Raw genomic sequence first — 11,343 nt, 5'->3', positions numbered from 1 at the left:
CCGTGCATCTGCAACTCTCCAGGTCTAAAACCTGTTGCCTGGGACCGCGCTAAGGGGCCACACCCAAGAGTGTCCTCCAAGCTGGATTCCGAAGTAAGCCCTCCGCTGACCCCCCACCCCAAGGCCTTCTTAGATAAAGACCCGTTCAGAGCGCGGAGACTGGGAACCGACTACAGCTCCCTTAGACCTTTGCGAGCAAAGGCGCGCTCCTGGTCTACGCCCCGAAGCCACCTGCGGCCCCTGCGCCGCGATGCTTCCTGGGAGTTGTAGGACGGCGGCGACCTCTTTGGAGGAAGCTCTCGGGCTTGAGGACTCGATATCCCGTGGTGCACCGCGGCTGTTTCTGACGCGCCTAGAGCCGGAGACGGGTGGGGGCGTGGCCTGGGCAGGGCCCCACCCCGCTCTCCTCTGGCTGGCCCGACGCGGCGGTGGCAGTAGGGGCGGCGGCGGCGGTAGTGGCGGGGGGGAGGGGCCGGGCGGGGGGCTGGCGGCGGCGGCGAATGGACTCGCGGGTATCGGAGCTGTTCGGCGGCTGCTGCCGGCCCGGAGGGGGCCCGGCCATGGGCGGAACCCTCAAGGCTAGGGGCGCCGGGGGCAGCAGCGGCTGCGGGGGCCCGAAGGGGAAGAAGAAGAACGGAAAGAACAGAGGGAGCAAAGCCAACAACCCCCCGTATCTGCCCCCCGAGGTGAGCACCTGAGAAGTGGCGGGTTGAGAAGAAACCACTTCTTCCGGTCCCGGGACTCCGGGAAGGCGGGACGGAGAGACTTGACACCCCCTTCCGGTGTCAGGACCCCTGGGGAGAGTAGAACCCCTCCTTCCGGTCCCAGGACCCCTGGAAGGAGGGATAGAGAGACTGGCCCTCTCCTCCGGGATCAGGACCCCGGAGAGGAGTGGGGAGGAGGATCCCCCTATTCTGATCTAGGTAATGCCAGGAGGAGAAGTGGGGGAGGGAGATCCCACTCCCATCCCCTGGGGTGATCAGAATGGATGCCCAGGTTCATGCCTGTGCTGCACTACGAGCAGGGAGACTAGTCCTGGGATGGAGAGGCAGAGTTTTCTACACTTGTTCCATGGGGAGGAGGCGAGTACCGGGGAAAAGAGCAGTATGTTCTGTCCTTATCCCTGAGTACACACACACACACACACACCCCAGAACAGTCAGTCAGGTAATCCTGCCCTTTGCCTGTCCTAGGAGGATGTGAAGGCAGCCTCTACATACCTGCTTCATCTACACCTTAAGGCAGAGAATAATGCTACTTTGTCCATCTTAGCAAAGAAGGACCCAGAAGAAGAGCCTAAAGCAGTGGTTATCAAACTTTAGCACAGTAGAGTTCCTGACTCAGTAGGTCAGGTGGGCCTGATAATCTGCATTTACAAGTTCCTGGGTGGTTCTACTGCAGCTGGTCCTGGGGCCACACTTTGGATCATCCTTGTACCACTTTTCTGAAGCCATTCATTCTAACTTTTCATCTCCATCAAAATGGTAAAAAGGAAGGCCTTTGTTGATGAGTAAAGATCTCCCTTATACTCCATGAAATAGAGATGATAGGTGAAGGCCTATTAGAGCCTGGAGTCAGAGGGCCTTGAGGAGATGGAATGATGACAGAAAGGGAGAAAGAGAAATCGCCAATGAGGAGGAGTGCAGAAATGCAAGACAGGCAGAACCAGCAAATCTCATATCCTTTTGCACCTGAGAGGGGAAGGCTCAGGCAATAGGATACTTCTGTTGGGTCACTTATATAGGGAAGAGGTAGAGGAGACGAGTGGACTCAGGATTCCACCTCAGCTTAGACATAAGATTTAGGGCAGGTGTGGGGAGCGTCCAGCTCACGGGCCGTATGAGGCCAGAGAAATCATTTGGTCTGGTCCTGCCAAGGCATTGGGGGTGAGTTAATTGTTTGACCAAATACAGCAGGCTAATTTTTAAGTTGTTAATTTTGTATGGCCCTCGAATGATGCTATAAATATCCAAATGGCCCTTGGCAGAAAAAAGGTTCCCCACCCCTGGGTTAGGGGGTAGGAGATAAAAGCCACGGTGAGTCTGTCCCCTTAATTATATTTTCTGAGTTTCTTCTCTTCAGCCCCAACTTTGGAGCCCTATCCCTCTCTTATTTCAGCTCCTCTCTCATTGAGCTTGTAATGACCAGTGCTGAGTGCAGTCATTGGCCCTGGTCCAGAACCTCTTGCATTCTCTTACTCCTGATGACATCAGCTGAGAAGGGTGGGGAAGAAGGAAATGGTGTCTCCCCGACCAGTGGCAGAGAATGGCCTCAACAGCCCAGACACAGCGGAGACATAGATTTCTGGGGACGGCAGTCTGAGGGCCTGAAGAGAAGGAAGGAGTGATCTTGCCTCTAGGACAGTGGTTCTCAAGCTTCTGGCCCTTTAAACACAGTTCCTCATGTTGTGACCCAACCATAAAATTATTTTCGTTGCTACTTCATAACTGTCATGTTGCTACTGTTATGAATCGTAATGTAAATATCTGATATGCAGGATGGTCTTAGGCGACCCCTGTGAAAGGGTCGTTTGACCGCCAAAGGGGTCGCAACCCACAGGATGAGAACCGCTGCTCTAGGAAGAACATGCTGCCAGTGACCAAAGCAAGGAGGGACTCAGGGTTCTGTTCCTGGCTTAGATGGGTGATTGTTCTTAGAGGCCTTTTCTTGGGAGAAGTCACATTGGGGCTGGGTAGAGGGCTTGTCTGCCAATGACCTTTGCCACTGGGGCTTCCTGCTCTCTCAAGTTAGCTGTTGCCTGGGCGCCATCAGGAATCGGGGAAGTAGCGGTTGGGTCTGGACCATATTTGGTAACCGCTTTCTGTTTCTTTTCAGGCTGAAGATGGAAACATCGAATATAAAGTGAGTCTTAGGCTGGGGAGGTGCAGGTTGTCCTTGCTGGCATGGGATGGCGATTTCTCTGAGATCCTTCCAACTTCATGATCTATAGTAATTTAGGGATGTGGTTCAGGGTAAGGGCTCTGTACCTCATTTTATTGGGGGGGACTCTCTGTTAGAGGGGGGAAGTGGGAAGGGAAGGTCCTGGTCCTTACAGCAGGACAGGTGGTGAGCATGTGGGTTTTGGAGGAGCATCTCTGACTTCACCTTCTCATGATCCCTCGCCTGCCCTAAGCTGAAGCTGGTGAACCCATCCCAGTACCGCTTTGAGCACCTGGTGACACAGATGAAGTGGCGGCTCCAGGAGGGCCGTGGTGAGGCCGTCTACCAGATTGGGGTGGAGGACAATGGGCTGCTGGTGGGGCTGGCTGAGGAGGAGATGCGGGCCTCCCTCAAGACCCTGCACCGGATGGCAGAGAAGTATGCTTCCCCTCCCCCCGCAGCTCTCGCCTCCCTAACTCTGGGGAGAACCCAAGCGCATCCAGTCGCCTAGGGCCTTAGGGCCAAGAAGATACTTTCCTCTTGCCGCCTTCTCTTGACAAAGGGCTGAAGTGGGGAGGGCTAGTTCTGAGCTCCTCCACATTGGAACCTAGGCTTTTTTGCTTTTTGACTTAAGACTTGTTTACGTGTTTGTTTAAAGGGATCTTGAACACGTGGATATGGGATATGGGATAGAGTGGAGGGTGGTAGGAGAGAAAGTAACGCGTTGGGAGCTCTCTGGGACGTGTGGGAAGGCCATTGGCCCAGGGCCAGGAGGGAAGGCTGGGGGTGGGGGATACAGGCGCGATGTGGCAGCTTCGGCCTTGCTGTGATAGGGTCGGGGCGGACATCACTGTTCTCCGCGAGCGCGAGGTGGATTATGATAGCGACATGCCCCGAAAGATCACAGAGGTGCTGGTACGAAAGGTCCCTGACAACCAGCAGGTGAGCACACTTTTCCCTGCCTTTCACGCCCGTGCCCCCTGAGGACCCTGTGGTGGCAGGCTGTCTCCGGGCCTGTGACCCTAGGGGTATCCAGTTCATCATTTGGTTCCCAGGGAGCAGCACTGCCCTTGACCCAACCTTCAGTAGAGAGAGAGAGGGGATTGGAGCCCTTACCTCTGACAATTCATCCACAGTTTCTGGACCTTCGTGTGGCTGTCCTGGGGAATGTGGACTCGGGGAAGTCAACTCTGCTTGGAGTCCTGACCCAAGGAGAGCTGGACAATGGCCGGGGCCGGGCTCGGCTCAACCTGTTCCGCCACCTGCATGAGATTCAGTCTGGCCGGACCTCCAGCATCAGCTTCGAGATCCTGGGCTTTAACAGCAAGGGAGAGGTGCATGCAGTCAGCGGGACCCAGTGGGGCCAGACTGTGAGGATGGGCGGGTAGTGGGGAGGGACAGAGTCTGAGGGAGTGTGTGGAGACTTTTTGGAGTAGAGTAGATAAAGCCCTGAGGGCAGTGCACAAGCTCTGTCCTCCTTAGAAAACCCATGGGGAATCAACTGAATTCAATCAGAAATGGGGCTCAGGGTTAAGAGGCAGGGTCACCCAGGGACTGGTTTAGGTCCTGGCAACCCTGAAAGGGTTGGGGAGGCTGGCAGGGGCACTGAGAGCCCTGGGCTCTGGGCCAGGTGGTGAATTACAGTGACTCACGGACGGCAGAAGAGATCTGTGAGAGCAGCTCCAAGATGATCACCTTCATCGACCTGGCCGGCCACCACAAGTACCTACACACCACCATCTTTGGCCTCACCTCTTACTGCCCTGACTGTGCCCTGCTCCTCGTTAGTGCTAACACTGGGATTGGTACGAGGCATTGGGGCAGGGATGTGGCTGGAAGGGGGTGCTGACTTTCTCCTACCCTGGGTCTCCTCCAACCTGGGAGCCAGATGAACTTTTCTCTTGTTCCCTCTCCTCCCTCCCATATCCGCACTCTTCTCTCCTGACTCCTGCCTTCCTTCTCTGAGGCAGCCGGCACAACAAGGGAACATCTGGGACTGGCCCTGGCCCTGAAAGTGCCCTTCTTCATCGTGGTCAGCAAGGTGGACCTGTGCGCCAAGACCACAGTGGAGAGGACAGTACGCCAGCTAGAGCGGGTCCTGAAGCAGCCCGGCTGCCACAAAGTCCCCATGCTGGTCATCTCCGAGGATGATGCCGTCACCGCTGCCCAGCAGTTTGCCCAGTCGCCCAAGTAAGCCTTCCTCACTCCAGAGCCCTGATCCACAGGAAGGCTGCCGCCGGCCTGGGAACAGCATGTCCCACCTCGGGACCAAACCAGTCGGGCTCAGTTCTGTGGTTTGCAGGTTGGAGTGTGGGAGGGTGTCTTTGCTAAAGAGCCGACCCTTTCCCCAAGCCAGCCTGGAGCTTTGCTGATGCCTGGGACCCTGGAGACAAAGTGCTGTGACAGGCATTCACCAACCCCCCTGGGCTCTGGATAGGTCCTTGGCTGGTTCACAGAGAGAGGGCCTGAAGCTCCTGGGAAGGTTATCAGGAGGGGCCTAGCCACCCTGATACAAGCTCACCTTTCCATGAATGGGCTCTAGCCTCTGCCTCCTGTTAGAACTTTCCTCATCTGTCTATCTCATGCCTCCCTCTACAGCGTCACCCCTATCTTCACCCTGTCCAGTGTGTCTGGAGAGAGTTTGGACCTGCTCAAAGTCTTTCTGAACATCCTGCCACCGCTCACCAACAGCAAAGAGCAGGAGGAACTCATGCAGCAGCTGACAGAGTTTCAGGTAAATTGTCCACCCAAACAGGCAGTGAGCCAGGGAACTAGGAAGGACTAATTCTGGCGAAGCCCCGAGTCTGCTTAAGAGACTTAGAGATTTTGCACCTGCACAGGCCATTGATAGAATTTTCTTTGGCTTCAGGTGGATGAAATCTACACAGTACCAGAGGTGGGGACAGTTGTTGGAGGGACACTTTCCAGGTGAATTTCCTTGCTTGCTGCCCACCCCACTCAGCCCTCACATGCCCAGACACTAGAAGACATCATGGTCCAAAGGAGACCCTGGACTTGAACAGAGCTTAGCTGAAAGTTGTGCTTATCTTCAGATTAGGCTTTCACCATCAGAAGAGCTGGAGAAAGCTAGTCCAGTGGCTTGTGAGGGAAGAAACAGTATTGCTGCTTTACAGGGCATCTCCAGGCCCCTGAGGGAGAAGTGTGGGTCTTGGGCTCCAGGAAGAAAACTAGAGTGTATTCAGCTGACCTCATTTTCAAGTAGGGAAATGAGAGGGCCCTTAAGACTTTGCAAAGCAGAGGATGAAACCCAAGGGGCTGCCTTGCTCTTTCAGGATCAGATGTTCAGTGTCACACCTCTGCCAGTCGTCACTGCCTTTCCTGGTACTACCCTGCAGAATCTGAACTCTGAACTGGGGCAAGCAGCCATCTCCTCTATCTCCAAGTTAGGATTTTTTCCCTAAGTCAGAATTTAGGGTCTCTTTTCCCCTCCTGAGGGACCCCCCATAGAGGGGAAAGAATGCTCTGAGTGACCCTAGCAGCGAAGTAAGTAAGGGAGCCTGGGCTGACGCTGTGCCATCCGCCCTCTGGGCTGCAGTGGGATTTGCCGTGAGGGCGACCAGCTGGTGGTGGGCCCCACGGACGATGGCTGCTTCCTGGAGCTGAGAGTATGCAGCATCCAGCGCAACCGCTCTGCCTGTCGTGTACTGCGAGCTGGTCAGGCTGCCACACTGGCCCTCGGGGACTTTGACCGTGCGCTCCTTCGAAAGGTGAGGTGGGAGGGTGGGTTGGAGAGGGGACACAGGGGAGCACCTGTGTTAGGGGAACTCAGAGAGAACATGGTCTCTCCCCCAGGAAGCTGGTTACACAGACTCTGTGTTTGAAAAGGGTTAGAATACTCATAAAGCACAGATCACTAATTGTGAATCACTGCGGTCCAACCCAAGTGTCCAGGACCCTAGAAATACAAATCATTAGAAGGGTTAGAGGACCTGGGAGGTAGGTAAGGAGGGTTCCTCCTAAGAGGAGAGCTTTGGATATTGCCTTCTGAGGTCTTGTGTTTGAAGTCCTAGAGCAGCGGTTCTCAACCTGTGGGTTGCGACCCCTTTGGGGGTCGAACGACCCTTTCACAGGGGTTGCCTAAGACCATTGGAAAACACATATATAATTACTGTTTTTGTGGTTAATCACTATGTTTTAATTATGTTCAGTTTGTAACAATGCAATTGGGGGTCACCACAACATGAGGAACTGTATTAAAGGGTCGCGGCATTAGGAAGGTTGAGAACCACTGTCCTAGAGGAAGAGGAAACAGGGAGCTGTCAGGGTGAGAGACTGACATGAGGTCTGGGGCTGTCCTCCCCAGGGCATGGTGATGGTGAGCCCCGAGATGAACCCCACCATCTGCTCAGTGTTCGAGGCAGAAATAGTCCTACTGTTCCATGCCACCACCTTCCGGCGAGGCTTCCAAGTGACAGTACACGTGGGCAATGTCCGCCAGACGGCAGTGGTGGAAAAGATCCATGCCAAGGTGAGAGGGACCCAGCTGTGCACATTTTTCCAGGGAAAAGTCAGAATTCTCCTTCCAAAAGGCCTGGCCCCAGACTCATAGAGAACTCCCTGGTCCCACAAAAGGGGCAAAGACCCATTTAGAGTGGGTAGATGCCTGATAGGCCCCAGAGGGTGGAGAACCCAGGCTGGTAGAGAATGGGACCCGAGGCATTACCAGGGCCAGTGACCGCATATCTGCTGCAGGACAAGCTGCGGACAGGGGAGAAGGCAGTGGTACGTTTCCGCTTCCTGAAACACCCAGAGTACCTGAAGGTGGGCGCCAAGCTGCTGTTCCGGGAGGGTGTCACCAAGGGCATCGGCCATGTCACAGATGTGCAAGCCATTGCAGCGGGAGAAGCCCAGGCCAACGTGGGCTTCTGAACTCCAAGCAGGCACAGCTCTATTGCTGTCCCTACAATATAAGATGCCTCTGGCCACGCTGCCCCCTGTTGGCGGCTCTGTGTGTTAATAGGCTAGGGAGAGGGGTGCTCCCTGCCACCATGCTGGAAAGGTGCCAAGCTTGGTGTGGCCAGGGAGGGAAAGCCCTGAGGGAGAAGACAGGAGAATTCAGGGCAGTGCTCAGCAGCTGTGTGTCCATCTCGTTGGCTCATCCACCCTGGAAACCCCATGACTGTCTCCGGAGGGAGCTGACCGCTGCCACCTTGGCCCCACTGTCAGGACTGGGCATGATTCACCGGTGTGGTCCCTGCACTTCAGGAATTGTCACAACTGGGAGTGGTCCTCGAAAACACTCCTTTTTCTATACCTCTTCTGAAGACCATGTAAGTTGCCCATCTCTACCTGACTGTGGACAGAAGACATCTACTCAGGCTCCTGGCCATCTGGTGGCCTAGGGTCTGAAGAAATGGCACAGGGACAGTGAATGGCAATGTTCCATCCTGTGCTGAGACATGCAGCCTATTCCTCAGCTTTATGGCCCTTCCCTTCTTCACTCAAGGGCCATTTCCCCCGTTTCTCTTCTCATAGGCCCCACAGGTGCTACTTGTTGAGCTGGCCCAGGCGTGGGGCTGCCAAGCTAAGGCTTGGTATACCAAAGGTCAGCTGCATGTCAATCAGTTTTGTCCCCTCTTCTGCAGTGATCTGTTGGTTTTTTGTGTGTTTTTTTTCAATTGGTTTTAGAAAGGAAGGGAAGAGAGAAACATTGATTTGTTGTTTCACTCATATATGCATTTATTGTATATGCCCTGACTGGGCATCAAACCAGAAACCTTGGCATATCAGGACAGTGCTCTAACCAACTGAGCTATCCGGCCAGGAGTGACCTGTTGGTTTTAATGCTGGAGCAAGCCGTATGTTTTACTTTCCCACACTGACCCACAGCTCCCGTTCCACCACCCCCACCCTGCTTCCCGCTCCTACATAAGTCCTCTTGTTTTAGTAATTTGCAGTGACTATCCCTTTCCCTCTGTTGCTGGGAACCTGGAGAGAAGGGAAAGTTGTTGCCATATTTCCTACTCTTTAGGACATGGACTCCCTCCTTTCCCTTTGTTAGTGTCCTGGGTTCCCATGGACTCAGGGATTTGTTGGTTGAAGTTTCTTTGCGTATATATATATATATGTACATACATATATATATTTAAATACACACACACATATATATATATTGTACAGAATAAAAATGTTTTATTGAACACACTGTGCTTATTAAACACAGGTTCAACTTCCAGAACTAGATTCCTCTCTGGGATTAGAGACAAGTGAAACCCCAACACTGCTGAACCCTGAACGGGGAAAGAGCTCATCGAATACCTCATTCACCATTCTCCCTTTCCTCTCTCCCACCTGCGATCAGTGTTCCAGTATTGTGATCAAGTATTCTGAGCTGTTTTGCATAGTTCTTTGAGTGAGCAGAATAGAAAGCGAAACTGCTGTCTTTTGAGCTGAGATAGGTAACCACCTCATACTTAAACCCTTTGAGTGCCAACCAATATCCTAGGAAGTGTGCTAAAATTGCCCAGGCATTTCTGCTGATTTTACAGCAGGTTAGGAAAAAAATTATGATCGCAAGTAAATGAAGTTACATATTCAAAAACTTAAGGAAACCTTTACTACATTTGTTTTCATCTTTGACATATATTGTTTGCTGATGGTATTATAAAATACTAGTAGAAAAAAAATTTGAACAAAACATGTAATGTTAAAATAGAGGGACACCCTTCTCCAATATCTTCCACAAAATCATCTTCACAGCAAGAATTGACATATTTAGCAATATCATCATCACTAATAAAAGCAGACTTAGAATTGGACACCATTTCAAAGCTTCAGGGCTACAAAATCTGAGTAACCTTCATAAAATCATAGTACCTGTAAAAAATTAGGCAGATAAATGCTAGTGGTCAATTTTAGAACTACAAACATTCAGCATCATAAGTAATCTGCACTTAGGTGCCATCTGTCAATAAAGAGCGAACTACTAGCATGTAATAGTGACACTGCAGGAGGAGCGCAATAGCGCTCCCAGCACTTTTGACGAAAGACGGGAGGAGTGTGATTGTGCTCCCCGGCACTAGGGTTTAAAGAATTGGCCACTTGCTAATGGTAAGGAACTCACTACTGTGTCAGAGATTAGTATGCCAGCTACTTAATGAAGAGTAGAATTTAGAGACATGGTAATCTGTTCCTCATGCTTTACCTAGCAATGCAAAATAGCCTGAAGTGAGGTTTATGGAGCCTAAACTGGCTCCTTGGAGCTTTGAGGGCCACCTTGCCAAACTTTAGTACCTTCCTGTTTCTGTGTTCAGAGTACCTGATTATCACAGTCTATGGGTAGAGAAATAGGGCTCAACGTTAAAATCAACTACAAAAAGCAGGGACTGCATTTTGAGCACCGACCTTGGAAAATGAAATTTAATGATAAACGTGGCCTGAGGTCCCCAGGGGCATTCTGTCTCCAGGGTATTAAAGTGATAGCTTCCCTACCTCTCAAGCTCAGCTGCTTTTTTTGCTCACTGGTTTCACTTGTCACGAAGAAGCCTTACCGTTGAAGACCTTCCCGTGTTGGGAACTAAGAGAAGGTTTGCTTCCAACTGTACAATTGCTGAGCTATACGGAAAGGTTATATTTGGCACACAAAAAAATGTTTTTGTTTTTGGGAGACAACAAAGTTATGCTCAGAAATTGACTTTTGTTTTTGCCAGCTACTTATTTAGCACAGGTTCGCTGTGGGTGTTATGATTTCAAAAGCCAGTAGCATACAATATCTCTTAATAAGCAAAGTAAAGAAATAATGTACATCAAACAAATGACAGGTTAATCACACTACCAGGAGGCACTTGGGAGGGTATCGACCCACCAACAAGCTGATTTCCAGCTGCCAGCATAAAAGTCAGAGTCCCCTGTTGCTGGAGCATGTTGCTAGGGCGCAAGGACATTAGGTAGTAGGAGGGCTAAGCTGCTATGAGGATTATCACTTCTGAGATCCCTGCATGGGTTGATTTTTTAATTTTACTGATTTTTAGAGAGAGGAATAAAACATCTTTTTGTTGTTCCACTTAAGATACATTCATTGAATGTGCCCTGACGGGATCAAACCACAACCTTGGTGTATTGGGACAACGCTCTAACCCAGTGGTCACCAACCTTTGGGACCTCACAGACCACCAGTGGTCCATGGACCACCGGTTAGCGACCACTACTAACCGAGCTACCCAGCCAGGGCAAAACCCTGCGTGGGCTTAACACGGGTGGGCAAACTTTTTGACTCGAGGGCCACAGTGGGCTCTTAAACTGGACCGGAGGGCCAGAACAAAAGCATGGATGGAGTGTTTGTGTGAACTAATATAAATTCAAAGTAAACATCATTACGTAAAAGGGTACGGTCTTTTTTTTTTTTTTTAGTTTTATTCATTTCAAACGGGCCGGATCCGCGGGCCGTAGTTTGCCCACGGCTGGCTTAACACCACTGTGGACAAGTAGGAGCACATGTCTCAA

At 51.7% G+C, this 11,343-nt stretch overlaps 1 protein-coding gene across 1 annotated transcript; it reads left to right on the top strand.

Moving 5' to 3' along the window:
* Positions 1 to 495: 495 nt before the first annotated feature.
* GTPBP2 (GTP binding protein 2) lies at positions 496 to 9,069 on the top strand. The gene is made up of 12 exons (XM_081093934.1): positions 496 to 686; positions 2,836 to 2,862; positions 3,134 to 3,318; positions 3,714 to 3,822; positions 4,017 to 4,214; positions 4,511 to 4,685; positions 4,851 to 5,070; positions 5,479 to 5,614; positions 5,750 to 5,808; positions 6,437 to 6,608; positions 7,205 to 7,369; positions 7,594 to 9,069. Exons 1-12 carry the CDS (start codon positions 501 to 503, stop codon positions 7,768 to 7,770), a joined length of 1,809 nt encoding a protein of 602 aa, XP_080950060.1. The 5' UTR covers positions 496 to 500; the 3' UTR covers positions 7,771 to 9,069.
* Positions 9,070 to 11,343: the final 2,274 nt, after the last annotated feature.

The sequence above is a fragment of the Myotis nattereri genome (genome assembly GCF_964212035.1).
Source record: "Myotis nattereri genome assembly, chromosome: 6".
In the NCBI taxonomy this organism is placed as follows: Eukaryota; Metazoa; Chordata; class Mammalia; order Chiroptera; family Vespertilionidae; genus Myotis; species Myotis nattereri.
Note: the sequence above shows the minus strand (reverse complement) of the source record. Positions and strands in the feature narration are given on the sequence as shown.

Bases quoted from the DNA above. Each gene is read 5' to 3' on its own strand.
- GTPBP2 (XM_081093934.1), top strand. From the start codon at position 501: ATGGACTCGCGGGTATCGGAGCTGTTCGGCGGCTGCTGCCGGCCCGGA. The intron at 5,809-6,436 runs GTGAATTTCCTT...TCTGGGCTGCAG, and splicing joins GTTGGAGGGACACTTTCCAG to TGGGATTTGCCGTGAGGGCG. The intron at 6,609-7,204 runs GTGAGGTGGGAG...TGTCCTCCCCAG, and splicing joins ACCGTGCGCTCCTTCGAAAG to GGCATGGTGATGGTGAGCCC.